The sequence below is a fragment of the Pomacea canaliculata genome, linkage group LG5 (genome assembly GCF_003073045.1).
Source record: "Pomacea canaliculata isolate SZHN2017 linkage group LG5, ASM307304v1, whole genome shotgun sequence".
NCBI lineage: Eukaryota > Metazoa > Mollusca > Gastropoda > Architaenioglossa > Ampullariidae > Pomacea > Pomacea canaliculata.
The window spans coordinates 19214998-19237581 of NC_037594.1; the positions used below are offsets into that span (position 1 = coordinate 19214998).

General features: G+C 40.1%; 2 protein-coding genes across 2 annotated transcripts; one reads left to right on the forward strand and one right to left on the reverse strand.

Moving 5' to 3' along the window:
• Positions 1–454: 454 nt before the first annotated feature.
• Positions 455–8359, reverse strand: LOC112564975 (UPF0047 protein YjbQ-like). Its single transcript, XM_025240168.1, is given in 9 exon segments — positions 455–891; positions 1531–1552; positions 1554–1649; positions 2145–2186; positions 4202–4241; positions 4710–4729; positions 5189–5223; positions 6713–6858; positions 8196–8359. Coding segments are annotated over 9 exon segments (564 nt in total). The 5' UTR covers positions 8315–8359; the 3' UTR covers positions 455–847.
• Positions 8360–11146: 2787 nt separating this feature from the next.
• LOC112564067 (calpain-5-like) lies at positions 11147–22012 on the forward strand. The gene is given in 16 exon segments (XM_025238642.1): positions 11147–11471; positions 11820–11974; positions 11976–12062; positions 12538–12669; positions 13197–13399; positions 13907–14084; positions 14353–14418; positions 15457–15530; positions 15710–15879; positions 16139–16239; positions 16564–16686; positions 17233–17432; positions 17795–17874; positions 18448–18564; positions 19538–19608; positions 21782–22012. Coding segments are annotated over 16 exon segments (2313 nt in total).
• Positions 22013–22584: the final 572 nt, after the last annotated feature.

The window sequence follows — 22584 nt, forward strand, 5'->3', positions numbered from 1 at the left end:
CGCCAACCCACTTTCCTAAGTTATTATAACACCACAGTAATAAAAAAACCAAAGTTGGGCGACGCCAGCAAGCACGTATCTTGGGTGGGAGGTCTGGTTGCAAATCCACAGGGTGTCTGACAACTTGTCAGCCAAGGAACATCACTAATGGTATTCAGGCTGGTACTACTGTAATACAAACCGTTGTTAAGTGCACTAATGAGATGAATTACTACACCTGATGCGCAAGTAAGTGCAATGGCGACCATGATCTTTTCACCTGATCGCACGCTATTCTGAACAAGGCGCTGACTCTCAAGATGGTATGTGCCATGACGGGTTCTGCCCAGGGTGTGTCTATGCACGCACACATACGCACAAACGCGCGCGCACACACACACAAAACATGAAAGAGCACATAAACAGCGCATTCGTTCCGTCACATACTAAAAACAGAGAAACTGTTCACAAAATATAAGTCTTTGATACGATTCATTCACGATATAATCACAAGCTCACGTAAGACAATTTCGAAAAAAAAAATGCAAGAGAAAATCAGTCCCATGGGATAAGGGATGGGAGGTGGAGTGTCAGGTTTTGTCGAATCCCGCATTAACTACATGGGGTTTTTGTCCCACATGTTCGTTAACCATCACAAAGCAGAAGACTGCTGTTAACTGTTCACCAAACTCCGCATTAGTTCATGGGCTTTTCTTCCTCGCTTTCACTTTCATTAATCATCACAAAACAGGAGAACACAAGACTGCTGTCATAACAAATCCAGAGGCGTGCAGTGGCGTGGAACGCCTTCCTGGAGAAAAGACTTCGCTGATTTCAAACAAAAACTCGACGTCGAGAAGTCATCAGGTCACTTTCTGAGACCTTGAATCGTGACGACGACAGTCCGAGAACCTGCGCACAAGACAACAATCACTGATAGACACCTCCGTAAAACTGCAGGCGTACGGCTTTCTCAAAATCATTCGTCTACTACTTACAGAGGCCATCATACACCCTCGGAGGGACTCTTGCCAAGGCAGTTTGCACTACGTTCTTACACTGAGCTTTTTCCACAGCTCAAAGTGTGCTTTACACTCCTGACTCCTGGTGAACGCTTTAATGCATGCGCGCACGCACACACAGTGGCACCTATGCATGGACTCACACCACACATATTCTACAAACACTCACTCTACACACATACCAACATGCTGTCTTACAGAGAGAGAGAGAGAGCAGTGAAGAAAACTACTGACAACATTAGCACGCAAAACCACAAGCTTCCAGAGGAAATGATAACTCTAATAAGCAGCCATGTCACTATACTAATGGCCGAGGAAAAAAAATTGTGTGAAGACGAAAAAGAAAAAGCATTTCTTCGATCGTTATGTAACACCTGGTCGGACACGCGCCCATTCAAAGACTAACGGGAATGCTGCGAAGGCGTAGACTTGAGTTAGTGAGGCGAACTTTTGTTCCTTCTGAAAGGCTCAGACTAAATACCATTCTCCAAATTACCTGCACCATCGCCGGCGACAACACTGATCATACCTCCATGATTTCGGTGTTCACAACAGCCACACGCCTTGCCACGTGCCCAGGTTGAACTTCCCGTCCGTTATAGGTATAGTGACACTGCTACCGATCAGAGCCGCTTTGATGTGAGCCGGCTGCAACGCCAGAAAATAGAGATGTAGAGACAGCTTTCTTTAATCTGAATTTATGTGAAACATCACAGTAAATCAAGCCTGAGTGCAGCGAACTCGCCCCTTCATCTTAATCCGAATACTTACTACTTCTTATCCAGACACAGCTGGGTCTCACCAGTTCTTCAGACACCATAATTCCCCTCATAAAGCCATCAAATTGGCATCAGCTTTCAGAGCTATTCAAAAACCCTCGTGAGCTTCGCGTGAAGGTACATGAAAGAATAAGATATTACTTTTTGATTCTGTGCAGAAGAAGAGTAAGTAGTTCTCAGAAAAGCAAAGTAGTTAAAACGACCAATCAAGTCAATTAAATGATAATTTTCTCTGTTTCTTTCATTTCTTTTAAGGCGAGTTTATAGACTTCTGCACTGGCATTCCACTACTTTAGTATCTCACAAACCCATCTTCCTTAACTAAAAGTTTTTAATAAAAGGTACTCGTAAACAATTCACATACCATATCATCTGGACCTTCGCAACTGTGACGGTAGTTTTGTCCCTGAAAATAGTTGCAAAATTTCCTTAGCTCAGAAGACTAGAAACCAGAAAGATAGACAGAAGGACAGAAACAGCGAAGGAATATGTTTTAAAGCCTCTTACAACACAAATAAATCTCCTGTAGTTGTAGTCTACCTTTCTTTCGAAGTTATCTGTCAGCGTAATTAATAAAAAAATATCCAAATATAACATCTAAAAAAAAGTTGTCCAACAAAAAAAATTAATTTACATCCTAATTTTAGTTCCAGTGCTCTATATATTTACCCAATAATGATGCCGTTTCGCAGCGGTAAAACCCTGCCCTAAATTATTTTTTTTTCTTCCCGAACTTCTCGCGACGAAGAAGTATGTCTGTAGATCAAAAGGCCGTTGGACGGCAGCCTTTCTGTCACGTCCTCAAGATCCAAAATTAGCAAAACCTGAACTCAGCAACTAGGCTTGCCATCGAGTGACGTCACAATGGCTCGCAAGCAGGAAGCCGCCGGCATTATGGATAAGCGCTGGTATATTCACGCTTTAATGTGGTTTGCAATTTCTTCAACTACTCCATCACTGCCATTATCAATACTTAGGGTGGATCTTTTGACTGCCAATTCTCAAAGGTTATTTACATCAACCCTATCACCTTACAGTCAAATGAAAAACTTTTTTCTTCTGGGGTAATTCCGGTACATCTTTCAGACTGCGTAAAAATTGAAACGTGTGAAACTAGGTACAAACTCAAAACCTCTTTTCTGAAATCTGAAATGTTATCATCTTTGACTTCTCTCCATCAAGTCACAAACTTGCTACTTGAAGCAGGACTAGACAACTCCTATTTTCAGATTCTGGTTACTAATATCAATAGCAGCAAAAGGTGGGGGTGGTGATAAAGTACTAGAGACGTCTGCTAACCTCTGTATACCAAACAGATTAAAACATGAGGTCGATAGCTGTAAATAGTGAGATGATAGCAGCTAATAAAAATGGCTGTAATTGTTGTGATGCGGTCGGAAAAGTCGTGCAAAAGCGCGAGAAAACGGCTCATAATCATTATTTCTGTTTACTTAAGCAACATACACTGATATTTTACTCATGTTATCAACACTGGTATGTATAATGCTAACGTTCATTTACATTAAAAAAAGATTTCGTCGAATCAAGCAGTCTTCTTACCTCCACCGCCATTTATAAGACCGGCCGAGCAAAAACATGAGCTACAGCTTGGAAACGTACTTGTGTCTGGTGCTACTAACAGGACAGATTTATGTGTTTCGAACGTGATGGCTTCCAAAGGATAGACTCTGTAATTCAATGATTTTAAAAAAAGTGACATACTAGAATTTCCTCACGTTTAAAAATATGTCAGGAGGTGAGACAATTTAAAAAAATTCTGTGCCCTGTGTATATATGTCTCACTGTCCACCTCTCTCTCCTACACATACAAGCAAGTGAACCGAATGACCTAGATGATTCCAGAAGCTTACATACATAAAGCCCGAACCGTGAGATGTAGTTTGTTAATGCTGTAACAAGTTAAAGTTTTCTGTCTTCTACAGCTGTGATGGTAACTAAGCAAAGCAGACAAAACCTCTGGAAAGAGTGTCGTACCTTTTGCCTTATAACAAACGATATATTTATTTAATTTTGAGGTTTTTACCCTGTCTAGGAATTGCAAAGAAAATACTTGTAAACTCTGAGATATCAATGTTTTCAAAATCCTAAACTTTTCCTTTAACGTAGTAAAGAGGAAAGAGTGGGACGATTTTTATTTATTGGCGTAGGGAAAGTATGGTGGCAGACAAAAATAAAAAGAACAAAATTAAATAGGCTTTGGAAAAACACAGACTCCTACATGAAACAAGAGACACGACACTTTGTTCTGAGAATGATCTAAAATAAAAAGAGATACGCTTGGTGAGTTTTTGTGCTACACGGGTAGCGGATCGACCAGTGTACTGCGGCGCTCTATCCACTCTAAAGTGAGCTAAAAACCACCATCACCACATAAACCACCACTATTTCCGTCTACCATACCTCTGGAACGATCTTGTTCAGCATCATTTCCGTGTCAACTCTGTAAATCACAAAAAAATGAAGGAAAGAAATAAAAGTATCAAAACAATCGCTCGTCTTAACTGTCTATATAGATGTCAGGGAAGAACGTTAGAGCTGTAGGCTTAATTAGCTATTAAGGAATATTGTCTTAACTACAAAAAGTAACTTTAAACACATTTAATAATCAGACTATCTGCCCGTGACACTGCCTTCAAGCTCCCGTTACCAGCAAGTGACTACCAATTGACCAGCTGTACGTTTTTTTATTCCAAGCACTATCGTTGTTACTTCCTGTTTCTGCACAGTCACATAAGAAAACAAAATGCCACCCCAGCTAGCTTACTCTATCAAATATTCACTGTCTAAACACTGAGCATCCAATGAAATGTGGTGGAAGCATATACTTCACCAGTATGTTGATTCATTGCATCTCTTTTTATAATGTGTGGAATGAAAGAAGCTTAATAAATGCAAACTGAAAACTCACCGGACATCTGGATCCCAGTTCTGTAGTAGATAAAAAAAAAAAAAATTAAAGGAAATTTAATTTCAGTACAGTACACACACACATGGTTTGATAATACAATTTTTTTCCCCACATCATAACAAAAATCTGGAACAAGAGCTGCAGTTTCCTTTATTTAACTATTTTTAGAACTTTAGAAACCTGTCAAAACTTTTCAAAATGATGACATTTTTCTGTATAGAAAAGCCTATAAAGTAGAAAAGTGTCTTCAACAAAAATTCAACTAAAATTTGAGAATTTGGGTGATTCATGATAGTGAATAATCACAAAAGGATTTAGAATGCAAACGGTAGTTGTTGCTTTCTTTATCATTGTTATCTGTCATCCTGACTGTTACCACCAGTGACTTTGAAATATATAGCTCTGATAACTATGATAACTGTTCACACCTTTTCTCAATAACTTTATGAAAGAATTAAAAAAGAAATAGCTTTTCCTACCTCATTAAGAGCTAAGCTGGCTGAGGTATGCTTAACTGAAAATCATAAGCCAGTCTGTTAGTAAAATGGCTGTCATCCTGTTGGCTTTATATGTGACATGCAAATAGTATTATTATAAAATCATTCAGGTTTTTTAACTATCTGTACACTATACATGGAAGGATGAAGAATTTCTACTAAATAAATGTAGTGCGGATTTCTGACCACATTTTGTGCACAACCTTGATGTCTAATTGCTGCATGTGATTATGTTGAAAGTAAATTAATTATTTGATTTCAGCAAAATAAAAATTTTATCTATTTTTCAATTCTTTAAGCTTTTGGACCTCACCTTGGTTATATAAGAAGTACGATATATAATAATATTAGAGGAATACATGTATTGATAGAACGCATTGCTCTACCAAAAACCTGTCTGTATTCCACAAAATAAGGACTTCTGAGTAAATCGAATAAGAAATGACATGATATAGATAAAGTAACATACAGCTGAGCTACTAAGTTTCTATGCTAAAAATGACAAGACATAAGCACCACATGGTCAAGTAACAATACACCAACTATAATGATTCCATCAACTGAGCTGCAGCTGTGTGCTATGATGTAAGCAAGGCAGGCCATGTCTTAGGTAAATTACTGATGCGCAGTCACTTGCCAGGTGTGTGCCCTTCACTGGCACAAGACCAATATAGGTGTGGCCTTATAGTGTTATGGTAATACGCTAACTTGTAATCACAGCATTGATGACTTTTAATGTTTTTCTAATGATTGGGTAAAGCTCAGTGCAAGCATCACCAGGAACAAAAATAGGTCCAAACCATGTTTGTACTCAGACATATCTAATATACAGTGGCCACTCTCCCATTGGCGCAAGGCCTTTGCAACATAAAAATATTCATACACAATCCTGGTCTGTGATGTTGACCTCTGTCTGGGCAGGGTGGTGATATTTGTAGGGGGAAGCCTTAAGAACAGAAGATGGGTTCTGACCCTGATTCGAGGAAATAGTATTATGCACCAAAATTTTACCCAATCATTAGAAAAAAATATTTGCACGCCACCCCTGAACTGACCTCTGGGATAAATAAAGTGTTTCTTATAACACTTATATCTTGTAAGTCCATTAAGGTTCTTGCTTCACATGAATGCATACACACACACAAACTTCTCTCTGAATCTGACATTTGTGACATATGACAAGGCTGTTGAAGAATCAAGTACCTAGGTTTTCTAAAAATATCCCTTCCTCCCATACTGCTAAAATCAAAGCTAAGTGGGGTAACTTTCCAATTAACCCAGTCGGGACCAACACTAATGTGCTGTCACTAGCTGGGTCATATCACGTGTAGTGTACACATTCACAGTCAACGTCAGTGTGTAGTGCATGGTTAGGTTTACATTTACCAAATCTGTTTCTATACAAAACTAGTGCTAATGTTCCACACCTGGCCAAGGATAAGTGTTACCCCTACACATGCACCAGACCAACAGCAACACTTTTAGCTGATTAAAGTTTTTACTTACTATGTATATGAGCAAGACCCACACTGATCTGTTCGATGTCTGGCACCTTTTTAACAATTTCTTCAGTCACAAGGTGACAGCCTCTTTTCTTTGACGACAAAGTTACTTCCTTTTGATACCAGGCTGTTTGACCTGCTGTAGCCATGCTGCAATTGCCAACAGAGTCACCTGCTTATTCTTACTGCCCTGTATAGTTACACGGTCAAGTGCAAAATAAACTGTGCTCGTTTATTCATGAGTGTACATTATCATGCCATTCTACATTGATCTAATAAAAAAGGAGACATAGTAAATAAAATTTTCATGAGATATATAGTAGTTTACCTGAGACTTTGGTGAATCAGCACCCTCTCCAACCTTCAAGCAGTAGACCCTACAAAAATCCTCATGTACTCTATTGTGCTCCTTGCACTTGTCACAACATTTTCTTCTATAGCTACTTTGATAAATACAGAATATAACTGCCAAGATTATATAAAGAGTTGCAAGAGCAATCTATGCATGCTATCTCAACTGCCTGAAAAAAAGCATAAGGCACGCTCTCTTTTCTCTATTTCTCAACCTTCTCCTACTAAACAATAAATTTTTTCCAGCTATCTCAATCTGTGCTAAGCTTCAAGATCAAGCAAAAACATGTTTAAAGAATTGGTCTAAAATGTCCATTACAGTTGCTACTTTTTTAAAACACTGCAAACATATCTTGAATTTATCTAATAATGATGTTATTATGGCTAAAAATGGATATGCCAATTACAGGACATATTGCTTATAGCAAATTTTTTCTCCTGCAAAAGGTCTTTTTAAAATCTTTAAATTATCATCCTCAAATTCAGTTTATCAAATTGGTTTATGATGATTATTATTATTATCAGCAGCAGTAGTAATAGAATTAGTAATAGTAATTACATTTAAAGTGCAACATTGCTTTCAGTATATAATGAGTTATTGTTGTAACATCAGTCACCATTAGTTTGCTCTTGTTTTAAACAATCAAGATTATTTATTACACAGGATTAAAGCACATATTTCTCTAAAGCATGCCAAGAGCCAGGCTTGTGTGAGGAAAACGGAGCAATTTTCTCCAAGGAAAACTGTGAGTTTTTAAATATTTGTTACATTTCATTTTAAATAATTTATATTCAGAGAACAAAACTTATCTAAAGGTCTTACAAGCTCCGATATTATTAAAAAGACACAGCATTTCCTCCTTCTTACAGCTAGTGTATCAACTCGAATCTTTCTACCTGTACCAAGAAAATGGAATCAGTCTGCTTTTTTTGTGCTCTCTATCGCATTGAGCATGTTTTCAGGACAGATCTTTCATCCTGATTCAATTGTATGATCGTGATCATTACATCCCTACACCAAACTTTGATTCAACTTTAGTCTGTTTACAATCGACGCATCGGACATTTATCCGGGATAAGCATTAGTACTCCAAGTCTCCAATACCGCAAGCTGTCAATCATTATCAAACACTAACCTGTCCCTTCCTGACTCGCAAGACTGTTCTTTTGCGTCTCCTTGTTGGGAATAAGATAGCAGTAAGCAAAGAATATATTCTAAAAGTACTAACACTGCGTGCCTCTGCACAGACGACATATACAAGTTCGACAAACCTGAATAGATCTGGACTACTAGAGTGATCGTTCCTAGATCTGGACTATCAGAGTGATCGTTCCTCCCTACCTGGCTGTCCCATACTCCAAGTTCCCTGATGGCGCGCCGGGCGGTCTGGCAGGTTGTTTACGCTGTTGCCTGGTTGTCGGACGCGACACTTCTATTTTATGAGACATTCCCGTGGAAATTTCTTCACGCGAAAGAATTATAGGATTAGGTAAGAGCAACGTTATTATCGCCTTGCGCAAACAATAAGCTAATGAATAAGTACAAAACAAAAACTTTTCCACATAGATCTGATTTTGATAAGTTTTTAGTGTTTTTAATTACATAAGCACATACAAGTATCGTGTCACTCAATTCAACTGACACTTTTTGTAGTAAATATTTAACTATGGTTTTTGTTTGTTTATTTGTTTGTTTGTTTTTTTGAAAGTGGGGATTTATTGGTCTTTTTTTGTAAACTGTTTATGGAATCTCTCTCTCTCTCCATATACAATGGTTCTTTTGCTTTTATAAAAGAATGGATCTGGTGCAAACTGTTGCATTCTGGTGCAAATGATGTCACGTTTTGTCACTGTTACCATGTCAGAGCCTTTTTTTATTATTTCTTTCATCATCGATTACATGGTGTAACATTTCTCGATTAAATTGGTGTAACATGTCTGTGTAATGCGCAGAGGGTGGGGTGGTTTTGTTAAGGTCAGATAGCTGTCGTTTCCTTATTTAGTCTTGGAAAAGAAAAAAAAACGGATTATCTTTTGAAACTCGTTATCCCTTTTTCGCGCTAATAGGATTAGAGACGAATTTATTTATCGAGGGTGTAGATTAGTATATATAGTAACTCTATAAGCAAGAGTTAGAACCACGCAATACCATATCAGCAATAAACAATCAGCAAAACTATTATACATTCATACCCGCCACACCAGACGGACCCTCATACAATCATAATACTTGCATTTCATTACAATTCATTCACACACAGCGTTTCAGAAGTCTCGGCCGAAATAACGAAGGACAGCCTCATTCTTTTGATCCTGTATGCAGGCACTCAGAATCAGCAGATTGAACCCATCTCCTGATAGGATATGCCTATAATACTGTAGATTTTTAGAAACTTGCTTGTTACAAAGAGTCTGAAAATCATTCTGTGGCGTCCAATAACTTTTTTGCACGTGTGTACAACTCGATTCAAACTATTAATCCTGCTCTAATAAAATTGTTGTAATAGTAAAGGAACGAAAAAGACAGCATACTTTCTATATAGGATGTATCAATCTCCAAATTGTTAGTAAATAATACACTGCGAGTAAACGACAAGAAAATGTTGACTAAACATAGTGAATACATCTGATAGAAGCACACAGCAAGAGGAGGGTACACTATCTGGCTAGATATACACGTGTCGTTGCATACTTCCCCAGATGACCCAGATGTTGATGACCTGACCTTTTAAAGAAGTGAGGTACAAAAGGCAGCAAAACACGTATTTGTTTCTTAACAGTTTCTTATGTCGGGTGGAAAACGGTTACTTCAAACCTCATCGGCAATTAATATCACATCAGAATATAGCTCCCAATGCAATTAGGACGATTGCGCATTCTCTGTGAATAGCTAAGCGTGTGACTTGGATGAAGCCATAAGAGGCGGGGTATGGAAGGGTTTCGTGATTTTCGATAAGCAGCCAGGTGACTCTTACATCTGCTGTCGCTCATTTCAATCCACGCAATAAATTTCGTGTACGATTTGACTTGGGAGTCATAAAGCCCATTTCCTAGCAAACTGGGACCTGCACCCCGTTCAGCTAGTCTCAATGCCTCTAATCAGCAGGCAGGAATCGATCCTGGAAACATTTCCTTTATGATTTCCCCACTTCGATGAGGTGTTGCTAAACAACGCTGAACAGTGCGATTCCAAGGGAACTATCTCTCCGGGTAGATGAAGCCGATGTGACGTCATGACTAATGGCACGGGGTAGCTGGCTGGGCTGCTGAGGCAGATGTGGGGCTCTGGAACTAGGAAAGGCGCATATCAAGCTTCGTCTGTGTCGGTGAGATGGTTCAGTCTTTAAAATTAACGACTAGCTTTTAAGGTGACAGTGTCGGGGACGATGCTGAAAATTGTCTGTTGGATGTATTCTAAATGTTGTGTGTCAGAATTAGCAGAAACGATTTATACTTCGCTATTAATTTCATGTTTAAGCATGCTTAAAAGACTTGCTTAGAGAAATAGTTCGACAGCAAAGATTGTTCACAAAAAGGTTATTTTCTTTGGTAATTTACCAATTGATGTATCTTTGTAGCTGTTTATAACCATTATTTTTTAGAATATGATTTTTATGAGCTATTCACGACTAGCCGTGTTATGAACATTAACACACATCGTTAAAAAAAAATTATAGGGGTGTGTGTGTGTGTGTGTGCTTTGTTGTTGTTTTTTCCGCCCATGTATTTAGTTTTGGTATTTCTGTAGCGCAGTCTTTCAATCGATTGTAAATTCAGTTAATATTACACCCGCAAAAATATTTATACGTTGGCGTTCACTCTCTTTTTTTTCTGCATGTGACACCTTTCTAAAGGGCCAACTGCTTTTTCATGATGTAGCCTTAGTCGCTAGGTTCGGAGTAAAACACCAATCCTTCCCCCTTCCTGTTACCCGGTGGGTGGTGAGTTGGTGGTTTGGTGGGTTGGTGAGTTGGTGGGTTGCGAATAAGCCACCGCCTTTTCGTTCCTTGTCACTGCAGTATGTGATTGTCCAGGTTCACTCTTGATTCATCAAAGGTGACTGCATCGGTGACAAGAACTGTTTACCATGGGATGCGGGTCGTCGTCCTACACCTCTCCTCCAGGTGGAGTCGACGCTGACAACGGCACTGACGGGACCAGCTCAGACCGTCACACCAACACAGTCGGTCACGACAGCCCAGTAACCAGACCCGGCGAAGAGCGCAGAAGCATCGCCACCCGGTACCGTCACCCCATTTCCGATAACAGCAGCGCCAACATCGGCCCCACGCCCACGCCTGCTCACCTAGGCGACAACGCCATCTATGATGACGAGTTCTGCAATAACGACGACAAAGGGAAAGAAGCTGGTCAACGCGGCAAGAAAAACGCGGATCACGTGAGAGACGATGGTGAACCAACCCCGCAAATGAAAACGGCAAAAATAAGCAGAGAAGCGAGATCGCAGACAAGGAGAAGTTTGGTACGTTTTGCATCACTTGACGACTGTTTACCAGTTTGGACCAACAAGTGTCACTAAAAATATTGATTCCCCTTATCATTTTCTCACCTATTTCTGTTTTCAAATAATGTGTAGGCTAACTGTCAATCGTCTCCACTTCTTTATTCATTCACCCACGCAATATTCCGCTCCACCATTCGGTTTTGGTTTCTTTCCATAGAATATTCCTTGATTCAGCAGGCCGGTAATAGGAGTAAACAACCTTTTGCAGGATTTCTGTGCTACTTTGTCGTAATAGTTGCCAGCGGCGCACCAAATGCAGAAAGAAGAACCAGCAGAAGAGCCGACGACAGTCCTAATGGTTATATCAGAAATGAAGTGGGGCTCATGGAGCTGTATCTGGATTTCCGCTCTGCGAGAGATAAAGAAACCTCCCAACAATCCCCCGAAGTCGAAGGCAGGAGAACTGTACACCGACACAGAATTTGATGTGCAGCGTGCCATCGAGAATTATGATGGCCTGGAGTGGAAACGGACCAGGGTAAGTGATGCTCGAATTTGACTCTCTGCATGAAGTTATGTCGCCTTCGTCTTTAATTTTTCATCTGTAAGAAAGTAGAGATAAAGCGAAAAGGAGACAGCACTCCCGTGTCCACAGCAGATGACACAGAGATGGGGTTCTTACGTTACGAAGTAGGATGAACTAAAGAATTTTTTTTTTCAATATTTGTTCTAAATCTGTCACTCACAACTCGAAAATATTAACAAGCAAAATGTTTTTAGGAGTAAAAGTTTAGAGAGTAATATGCACCATTACATAACTGCAGCAAATCGTAGTTTTTACAGTGCATATCTTTTTTGGGTGAAATGCATACTTTTCTGAAATTGTTCTATGAATTATGTATACTTCTCTGTAGGAACTAGACCGAAAAATCTCATAATTTGGTGATTAGTAAAACAATTTATATTTGTACATTATTTGAATCTACTAAAACATCAGTTAATCTCATTTCCAGGAGTTCCGAAAAAATCCGAAGCTCTTTACAGAGGGCACCACCCGATTTGACATAGGTCAAGGGTCAGCTGGTACGTGTTGGTTCTTGTCCACAGTGGCCAGCCTGGCTTCTGAAGCTTCCCTTCTGAAACAAGTAGGTTTTTATCGAAGACATTGGACCACATGCAAAGCATGTCGCTAGACCCTATCTGGAGGGTTAACATGAAGAAGACAACTAAACTGCTAATTTTTTGCTGCTTGGATGCTCTAACCAACCAGCTAGCAACTAGCATATACGTTATGCATCTGGTCCAGACGTGCTAAAGAAAAAGCAGATGATTATTCATCAGACTGTTCTCTGACAATGGGGAGTCCAGACTGTATTCACGTATAACAAATGGGTGTCGAAACTGTAGACGCTGACCTATAAATATGGGGTTTAAAGGCTGTATGTATAATTATATACATGGTGGGCGGAAGCGTTCCGTAAACAGCTAAAGAAAACGTTTCCGGTCACGACAAGCGACAGAAAACAGTGTTGGACCAAGATTACTCAAGGTAAGAATTCTCAAACTTTAGTCAGTCTTAGCCCCTATTCAACGTGTATGGTAGACAGTGTTGTACGACCTGCAAGACAAAACGACACTAGTCGCCGTCATCATTAACCATATTCTTCGGCAGGTCATACCAGAGGATGCTTACAAAATCGGCACCAGTGCATATGACGGAATGTTCCACGCTCGTTTCTGGCACTTTGGTAAATGGGAAGATGTGTACATAGACGATTACCTGCCCATAATTAACGGTATCAAGCCATGGGGAGCTCACTCCGCGTCTGATGAGGACGAGATGTGGGTTGCCCTCCTTGAAAAGGCCTTTGCAAGGTTTGTAGAAGTGGCAGCAACTTTACTGGTAATATTTGCTCAATTAAGTGTTTTAGTGCAGTTTTACAGAGCTTTGATGCTATTTATAACAATGTTTACTTATTTATTCATAGATTTTTTACCACTGGAGTTTCCTGTAAACAAATCCTTGATGACTTTTTTTTTCCTTTTTTCGGCTGTTCCAAGATTTAACATGTTTGAGTATGTAATTGAATATGTAAACTGTGTTTTTCTATGAAGAATTATTTGACTAAGATTGAGTCAACCGAATGTAGTTTAAGTCTTCAGTTATAAATCTTTACAAAATAATCCTGTTTTTAGTAATCTCTGAGCGTTATCAGTCAGAAATTCTATAATTTTAAAATAAATTTCCATAGCCATAGACAGGCAGTTATAAATTGACTATCCAGTAACGGCATAACGCAATATACAAGTCGCATGCTGTCTAGAAAAAAAGTGAGGCAAATATCAGTAGAGACAACGGAAAGAAACCTGGGTCTGTAACAGGTATCACGGCTCATACAACGCCATATACGGGGGTCAGCCTGGTGACGCTTATGTGGCGCTGACGGGAGGAACTGGCGAGAGGATAGACTTCAAGGAAGACGACACAACGTCCTCGGCATTCTTGAACCGTCTTCAAAACGCCGTCCGTTGTGGTGCACAGGTCATGTGTAGCGTTCCCGTAAGTACTTCCCTCTATTTTGCCTGTTTTATGTTTGTGTGGCTTCGCGCGTGCATGTGCGTGCGAGTTTGTACTTGAGAGAACTAGAGATCGAGTGTATGTTGGAGACAGATGTATTTGTATATATCTTTGTGGGTGGGCGAGGGGAGTCCGCTCAAAACCATTCTGAACATACTGGTAACTCTTAATAGCAACAGACATCTAGGACTTATTTCTTCACCCTGTCTTTTTTTGTCCTCTATACTTTGTTCATGCTTTTATTTTTTAGGATGAACATGATGGGCAGCATGGACTTATTGGAGGGCATGCATACACTGTGACTGGTGTTGCGGAGGTAAAATAAGAATACATCTTCTTCGCTTTTAAGAGCGTGCCTCGGGACTGAAATGCGTGTGGAAGGGTCAACATATTCTGGGTAGTTGTGAGCTTATCCTGGTATAGACTAATCACAAGGCCGGTGTCACAATCTGAACTTTCGTGAGATAGCCATTCGCGTCTCAAAAGTGCGCACGCGCAACACTCAACGGGTGATTTCCGTAAATAAAATTTATTGCAGACTATTTAAGCCACAAGTTATTCATCTTTCTTTGAGTCATTGCTGTCGTCACTGGTCGTCTCACAGCGTATTACCGTCTTTAAATTCAAGACATACGCTGCTCTGGCATATGAGCGGATGGTGGCCTCATCGGATCACACTGGTAAATAGAAAATATAAACTGTCCTAGAATATGAGCGAATATTGTCTCGCGGCGTATAAGGTCGTGAAATTCAAGACATCATTGTCTATGCTTATAAGTGAACGGTCGTCTCAGAGCGGATTAAATCGCTATTTTCAAAACATGCATTGTCCTGACATACGAGCGAATGGTCGTATTAGCACATTATATACATCGATTGATTGAATAATATATTGTCCTAGCATACGAGTGAATGATCGCCTTACAGCAAGTCATGCCGTTACATTCTAGACAGATATTGTCACATGTGCGAACAGATTTGCGAGTCCTCGTCTGAAATTACTCCTCATCTCGCCGTATATTACAGCCATTCCATCTTGTCTGCACATGCGTGTCTTCTGTCGCATGCAATTTTTTTTTTTTTTTTTTTTTTTTTGTTTTTTTTTTTTAGACGCACTGGCATTTGAATCCTTTAGGCTTGCCGATTTGATACCCGTTTGGCGCATGGAATTTTCTTCAGTAAACCTCGTTGTCGGAAATGGGTACATAACTTCATAGAGGGTTAAGGAAGGTATGGGAGGGCCTTTATCGTGAACACTGTGTATATGTGTATACTCTCTCAAGAGGATTATCCTACATAAGCGTTTAAACTGTGGAAACTATGGCAAGAAAATATGTACACATCTGTGTTACAGATAAAGGGAACCATGCTGTTACGCGTTCGAAACCCATGGGGACACACGGAATGGACCGGTGCCTGGAGCGACAAGTATGTGGCTAACCAGTATATTATCAACGTATATATATATATCTGAGTAAAATACATTTTTCCTGGCCTGTTTGTCTCTTCGCCAATTTATACCTGTCCGTTTCATCAATATTCGCTCTGTTTAGACGGTCTTGTAGAATGAGGTTCACCTAGTGCTAATCAAATGATGTATTGTTCAGGAGCACTGAATGGGAGGGTGTACCGGAAGAACAGCTGCAGCGAGAGAAGAAGGATGACGGTGAGTTTTGGGTGTGCCTGGCCGACTTCCTGACCTATTTTTCTGACACCACCATCTGCTCACTGACGCCCGACTTCGATCTAGATGGTGCCACGTCCGACGATTCTCTGAGTAAGTCGTCTGCCTTCAGCATGTAACTCTTTAAATGAGCAATCTTTGTTAGAAGGATTGAAAGGCAAATAACCGGGATTAAAAAAGTAGTTCTTTTTATGTTTTATTGAAACATGAAGAGATCGAGACTCTCCCATGCAAACAAACTGCCTTCTTATACTTGCGTACTCGTAAATCATATCTATATATACTTCATTATTTATAAGTTCTACCAAACGAGACCTATGTATCTGTCTCGCCCCACTCTTTACGTTCGCAGATATGTGCTCAATGTCTTCGATGAGTGGAAGGGATCAACGGCTGCAGGATTTCAAAGGCGAATGGAAAACCCGCGCTTTGCGTTCACTGTTCCTGAAACAGGTAGACATGAACGAATGAACAGCTGCATGCCTGTGTGCGTTTGTACATACATGTACCCCGATTATTTTACTTCATTAAAAATTTGGAGTTCAATGTAAAATGAGCACTGAAAACCTCTATTGCTAATTCTTGGGAGGAGTAATTTTAAGATTCGTTCAAGGAAATAATTACTCGCTGAGGAAGAAGTGACTTTGTGTAAGCCTGAGGTATTTGCTTTAACGCGATGTATTGTGTCGCTCGTCTGTCTTGGAGAAGACGAGTTTCTATAGAAATAGCACGCGCGGCGCCTAGTTCTAGACTATTGCCAATAAGCCTCCTTGTAAGAATCATATCCTGTCACGTGACGATTGTAACAGAGTCCCGCGATGTGCCAGTGGTGGTCCAGCTCGTTCAGAGCCGCTCGGATCGCAGAGACGAAGGCTTCCAGTCCGATGTGACGTAGTAAAGGTAAGTGAGGGGTCTGCTTGGTCCAGAGTGTGACGTATTCTTCCCACACTAGCCTGACGTCACTGACGTATAGGTGACGTAGTGGAAGCTATAAGCAGCTTTCATCTGCCGTCGTCGATGGAACAGACTGCAGCTGTTAATCCAAGACGATCACTTGACTTATTAATTATTTTTTTCGTGTAAATTAACGAAACTTTGTTGCAACAACTTTAGGCAAGCAGCATGGCCGTCATGACGCAGTGTGGTTTGAGCACCTCATGTGTGCGGTTGATGGTGTGAGTTCGCTTACAAGTGGTTGAGGTGTTTTTTGAGCGGTAAAGTGATAATGGCACTCGACTACAGCTGGACTTTATTTATTTATAAGATTGATTAGTTTGTTGGATGGTAATTGACTGGTTGACTGATTTCTGGAACCCTCAACACTTGCATTCATTGCTTTCCGACCACAGCGTCGCATGTCGGAGGAAGGGTAAGGTTTGGGGATCGAGTAGCGATTGTCGGCGTGTAGAAGCTACCACAAAATAGCTCTGGTGACTTCGTGTCCAGGTGGACGAAAGCAATGACCGCTTCAGTGAGGTGCAGATTTTGGGAGACAATGTCAACGTGTACAGAAGGGAGGTGCAGAGCTGCGTCCGCCACACGCTGGTCCCCGGCAACTACGCCGTGCTGCCCAGTACTGACGAGCCCGGCCTAGAGGACGCCTTCCTCGTCAGAGTGTTTTCTCCTTGCCCTCTTCTCCGTGTCAGGTGATTATAAATGCAGTGTGGTACCCAAGGACTGTAATTTACGGTATTAGTAGTCACAATCATCGTGATAAGAAAAACCATTGACGGCAGTTACCGTCATTGAAACGGAAAATTGGGTGAAAAAAACAAACAAACAAAAAACAAAAACCACTCCAAGGGAGGCAACAAAGGGACAAAAATTAGTCTGAGGAAGATGGCCTGTCTCCCTCCTCTTACCTACTCAAACCAGAGACGTTAGGGTTTAACGTCTTTGCTTAAACGCACACACATACACCAAACAGGTGCCATAAAGACGTTTGATAATGTGAGTCTCAGAAAGTGGTTTTCTGTGTGTGTGTGTATTTAATTTCTTTCTTCATAAGGAAAGTGAATCCAGCTCACAAGTTTTCTGCCCTTCGTCTGAAAAGCAGTTTCAGCTACAAGGGACGCACTTACTCTCTCGGTAAGTAATTTGTATCGCTGTTTAGCCTCCATTAAATGCTGGGATTTTAGAGCATCAGAAAAAGAACAGTGACGTCAGGAATGTACTTGGATACGTTTAAGTTGTCAGTATTACAACCGTTTGGAAAATTTGGCCATATGTTAGAGATATATAGCTGTAGTGATGTAGCGCATTATTAGCAAGTATGAATAGTGGACATAGTTTTTTAATCCCTTGATTAGTGTTTAACGTAGAATGTACTTGACGATTTTATTAATTTCTTCACTGGGAGTTTAACTAGTCACATGCCACACAGATGAACCTATACAGCCGAAGGCCTTTCCAAGCACCTGTAGGGGTAAGATTTCGTGAATGGCCTTTTTTTCTTGGCTTGAGACCGGCATCGAGATCAGTAAGGTGATTGAAAAGGAGGAAGAAATGCTTCTCGCTTCTAGATTGCGGTTATCATAGCTCGCAGAAAAAAGAAAAAAAAAATTGATGAATCAGAGGAAACTTTGACAAATGAAAGCTCAAACGCAGGACTTTTGTTGTTATTGTTGTTTTAGTCTGATGGCTTGTTTTCTTGTTTCTTAGACTACCGCCAAAAGCTGCCAGGAGCCTGGGTGGCAGGGGTGAACGCCGGAGGCCAGATAGGTAACGAGGATATTTACGCGACGAATCCCCAGTACCACGTCACACTACGCAAGGAGGGTCGGTGATCAATGATGCGTGAATAGTACGCTGATGAAAAGATGCTGAATATTGTTGTAATGTTGTCTTAAGCAATTCAGAAATTAATTAATTTCATAAGTAATGTTCTACTTATCGAAAGTGACCGGATGGTCGGACAGATCAAGAGAATTTGGAAATGTGAACAGTACCAAAAAAAAAATTAAAATAAAACTATCAAGTGTTGGAATTTACGAGAACAGTCATCATAAGTTCACTGTATCGCAGAATATTAAATACTGCGGACAGCAGAATAGGAAAGCGCTCAGGCGTGTGACCATCGGCCAGACGCGTGGAGACCTACGGTTCGATACCCATGTGGCGTAACGTACTTCTTTATATTGACCCAGCTGTTTGTATGTAACGATACTCAAACTTTTACAGAGCTGTGGCGATTTACTAAAAAGAATCGTTTTCATCAAGTCTAAAACCTCTTAATTAAAAAGATGTTTTACTAAGAAAATAATTAGCGAAAGAGAGTTGCAGTCTTATCTACATGCGGGTGACAGGAGGTGATGGTGGAAAGGTTTACTTACTTCAGTTATATTTAACAGTCACTAACAAAAGGCTGATCTTTTTATCGCATCAGGAGAATTTAAGTAGACTGAAAACTGTTTGGGATTTAAAAAAAAAAAGAACACGACTTCGTAGAAGAACAATAAAATATTGTTAGCAATGGCAAGCGATTACTTATGTCGGTGACTAACGACATTAATCTATGAAAATTCCGCCCAGTGTTTCAAAAAACAACAGACAACAGACTGGCACACGAGCTAGTTTTTAGATGTAAAGACACTTGTCAAAATGTCAACAGGCGCGGGTTTCTGTCTATGATCAGCCGAGGCTGAGAATAAGTTCTGACTCCCAAGATAAACAAGATTTGTTTTCACAAAGGCTCATTAGTTGAAAAGGCTGAGCTGCTTTCATGTGGCATACTCAGTCACTCTGGTTGCAGGACCCATCATCATCAGTGTGATGCAAGATCCCTTTGATCCCCTGCTTCCAATTGGCGTGCGTCTTTACAAGGTAAGATGACCCTTTCCCCTGCTCTCACACGTGTGGGTGCGTGCTCGCGCGCGAACGTGCGTTTGTGTGTATGTGTAAGCATGTTTTGTGATGTTACTAATGTAGTTTCTTGTTTGTGAACGTACGACTTTTCACATATTTGCGCTTTTTTTTTCCTCTCCTTTTTTCCTCTTAATTTTCTACAAATTAAACGAACTTATATTGGATGAATAAAGCTCACGTTCAACAGCTATAGCGCATCAAATAACACATCAACAGTGATTATAGGACTGGCAGGCAGAAAAGACAGATCAAATAATGCAAACCGTCAGCATATTTAATGAGCACACGGCTTTATGGTGGGAGACATGTAGAATGGTGGGATCAAATATACAAGATGACATTATCTCCGAGATAATATAGACTGGCGATGCTACTGTCTAGGAGCGATAATCTTCGGCTATCATTCTAGGGAAAAAACAAAATAATAACAATAAGGCATTATTATAGCACTCTCTAGAACACAGCCTCAGGCCTGTCGCTGATTCTGGATAAAATAAAATCCCTTGTATTTCCTTGTTTGTGACCGTGCGACATTCATGTATTTGTGTATTTTTCTCTCCTTTTTTAACACTCCATGATACATAGTTTCAGGTCTGTCGCCGATTCTGGATAAAATAAAATTCCGGTTTCTCTTTTTTTTTAACTTTATCGGTTGCCATTGCCCTGGAGCCTCATGTATACATATATCATCTATAACAAGTTATTTTGTGTTTGCTTTTAGAGAGTTTGTTTTATTTTCCTTTTTTAATGAAAAAGAATGGGAGTCTTCGGTGAAATAGGGAGGTTATGTGCTCTGTACATCTCTGAATCCTCGTTTTGAAAGTGGGTGTGAGTGTGAGATATTCTGCTCTTACTTTGCTCCAGAGTTGAGATCAGTACTTCTCTTGCACTTGCCTGATCGTGACCAGGAAGTGTACATAAATACTGTGATGAATGGCTTGTTTTTGCTGCTGAAAGTGATTCAGTGCTCTGTGTGTATGGGGTTTGTTTTGTGTTTCGTTTGTTATTTTATTTTCCTACGATGTTAAGTATTGTATTTTCATGTGCATTATTTTTATAGTAATGTCTACTATTGTATTATGGTATATCAATGTCTATGGCATAAGTGTATGTACATTATGAAATAAAAAATCAAATCCAGTGCTATTTTTGCCATAAATATTTTAAACACTATTTTTGGTATTGGTTTTTTGAGCCAGATGTGAGACAGATAATATATCGATAGCTGTCACACACATTATCTTCTTCATCGTCTAGCCCAAGTGTTGTCTTCTTCATCCTGTAAATGTCTCAGACGCCACATCTGAGCCATCTCGACTCTGGTTTTCGTTTGCTGCACTTCCCTGCAGGTGTTCAAGGGCGTTCTGCCATACGGTGCATTTTCCTCGCACTTTTAGAGTTCCAGCTACTGGAGTCCACAAACGTGGACTTGATCCTCTGATCTCTTGTCAACAACTCTGCCTCCTACTTCTTCGTGCCATTGCGTTAATGCTACCTCCGTGACAGTCATGTATGCGCCAAAAATGACCACCTATATGTTGTTTTGCTGCCACCACCGCCGCTATTACCTCTGATAGAAAAGTATATTTTGTTAGCGGTACAGAGCTGAAGTGAATGCATCGTTCGTATTCTCAACACGAGTAACTACACTGTGAACGCAATGAACTCATTGTCTTGAGACCATTATTATTAAGTTTATATATTTTGTCAAGTGCTTTGAGGTTTGAAAAAGCGCTATATAAAATTAACTTCATCATCATCTAATTTATTTTTGAAGGCGCTCAGAGATCGAAACTTCTACAACAGGAGCTAATAATGTACTGCATGCATCAGCAACTCTTTGCGAAACGAACGTTCTGCATCTGTTGGTATCCCAGCGAGGGTTGTTGACTTCGTTTTCTGGTTCTAGTGTTGCCATGCGTATATTAAGTAAATAGCAGGGTCTATGCTCCTTGTTATGCCACAGAAAGCTATACTATAGATCTTTATTTCAGATCTTCAAGTAACAGCACTCGTGTACAAGGAAAGTACTTTCACTTCGGAGGAGTAATGCCAACACCTGTTACAAACCCTTTTCAAAATTTAAAGATCGTGTGTGTAAACTAACAATCACAATGAAATCATTTCATAGGTGAAGGCGAATGAAGGGGCTCTAGACTACCAGGCTATTGTTGACCGCTTCGACAGGTGTCCAGCAACAGCATCCGGCGCGCAGCACGTGTACGTCAGGGACTGGAGCATAGAGGCGTCTTACGTGCTGCCCGCGGGTAGCTACGCGCTCATTGTCCACACAGAACAGCAGGATGCAGAGAAGCACTTCACTATACGTTTCATGTCATCAACACAGCTACAAATCCGGTGAGAGCTAGAGTTTTGTTGGACATACATTTTTTGACAGAATTAAATATTTATGATTATATGCCAATTACTTATAGATCCTTTAAAAGTACAAACCGTTGTACTCAGTCGATGACAGCACAAAGCAAAAAATACTAGAGCTTTCTATATAGTTTTTCACTTCAGATAAGCTATTCAGAGACTCTCTACAAGGCAATATATCTATCATATGCATGTAACTGCTATTTTGGAAATCTAGGTGCTTTTTCTAAGTCAGCAAACTATATCAGTAGCCTGTTTCTCAATTCAAAGAGAGAAACACGTGAGTTTTCTTAGTCCACAAAGAATATGTACAGCTATCTATCCTTTATTATCTACAAACTGAACTGCTCTGTGCTCTGCCCTTACTATATAAATAGCTGCTCTAATGTTTACAACATCCATGTATTCTGTTTTACTTTCAGAGGGTTCCAAACAGGTCAATGAAAAATAATGGCACATGGCCTCTTTTTTTTCTTGTGGATCATTTGAGGACTGAATGATACTGATGCCTTATAAATCCTGGATTTCGTGGTGAACAATATGTAAAAGCATTTC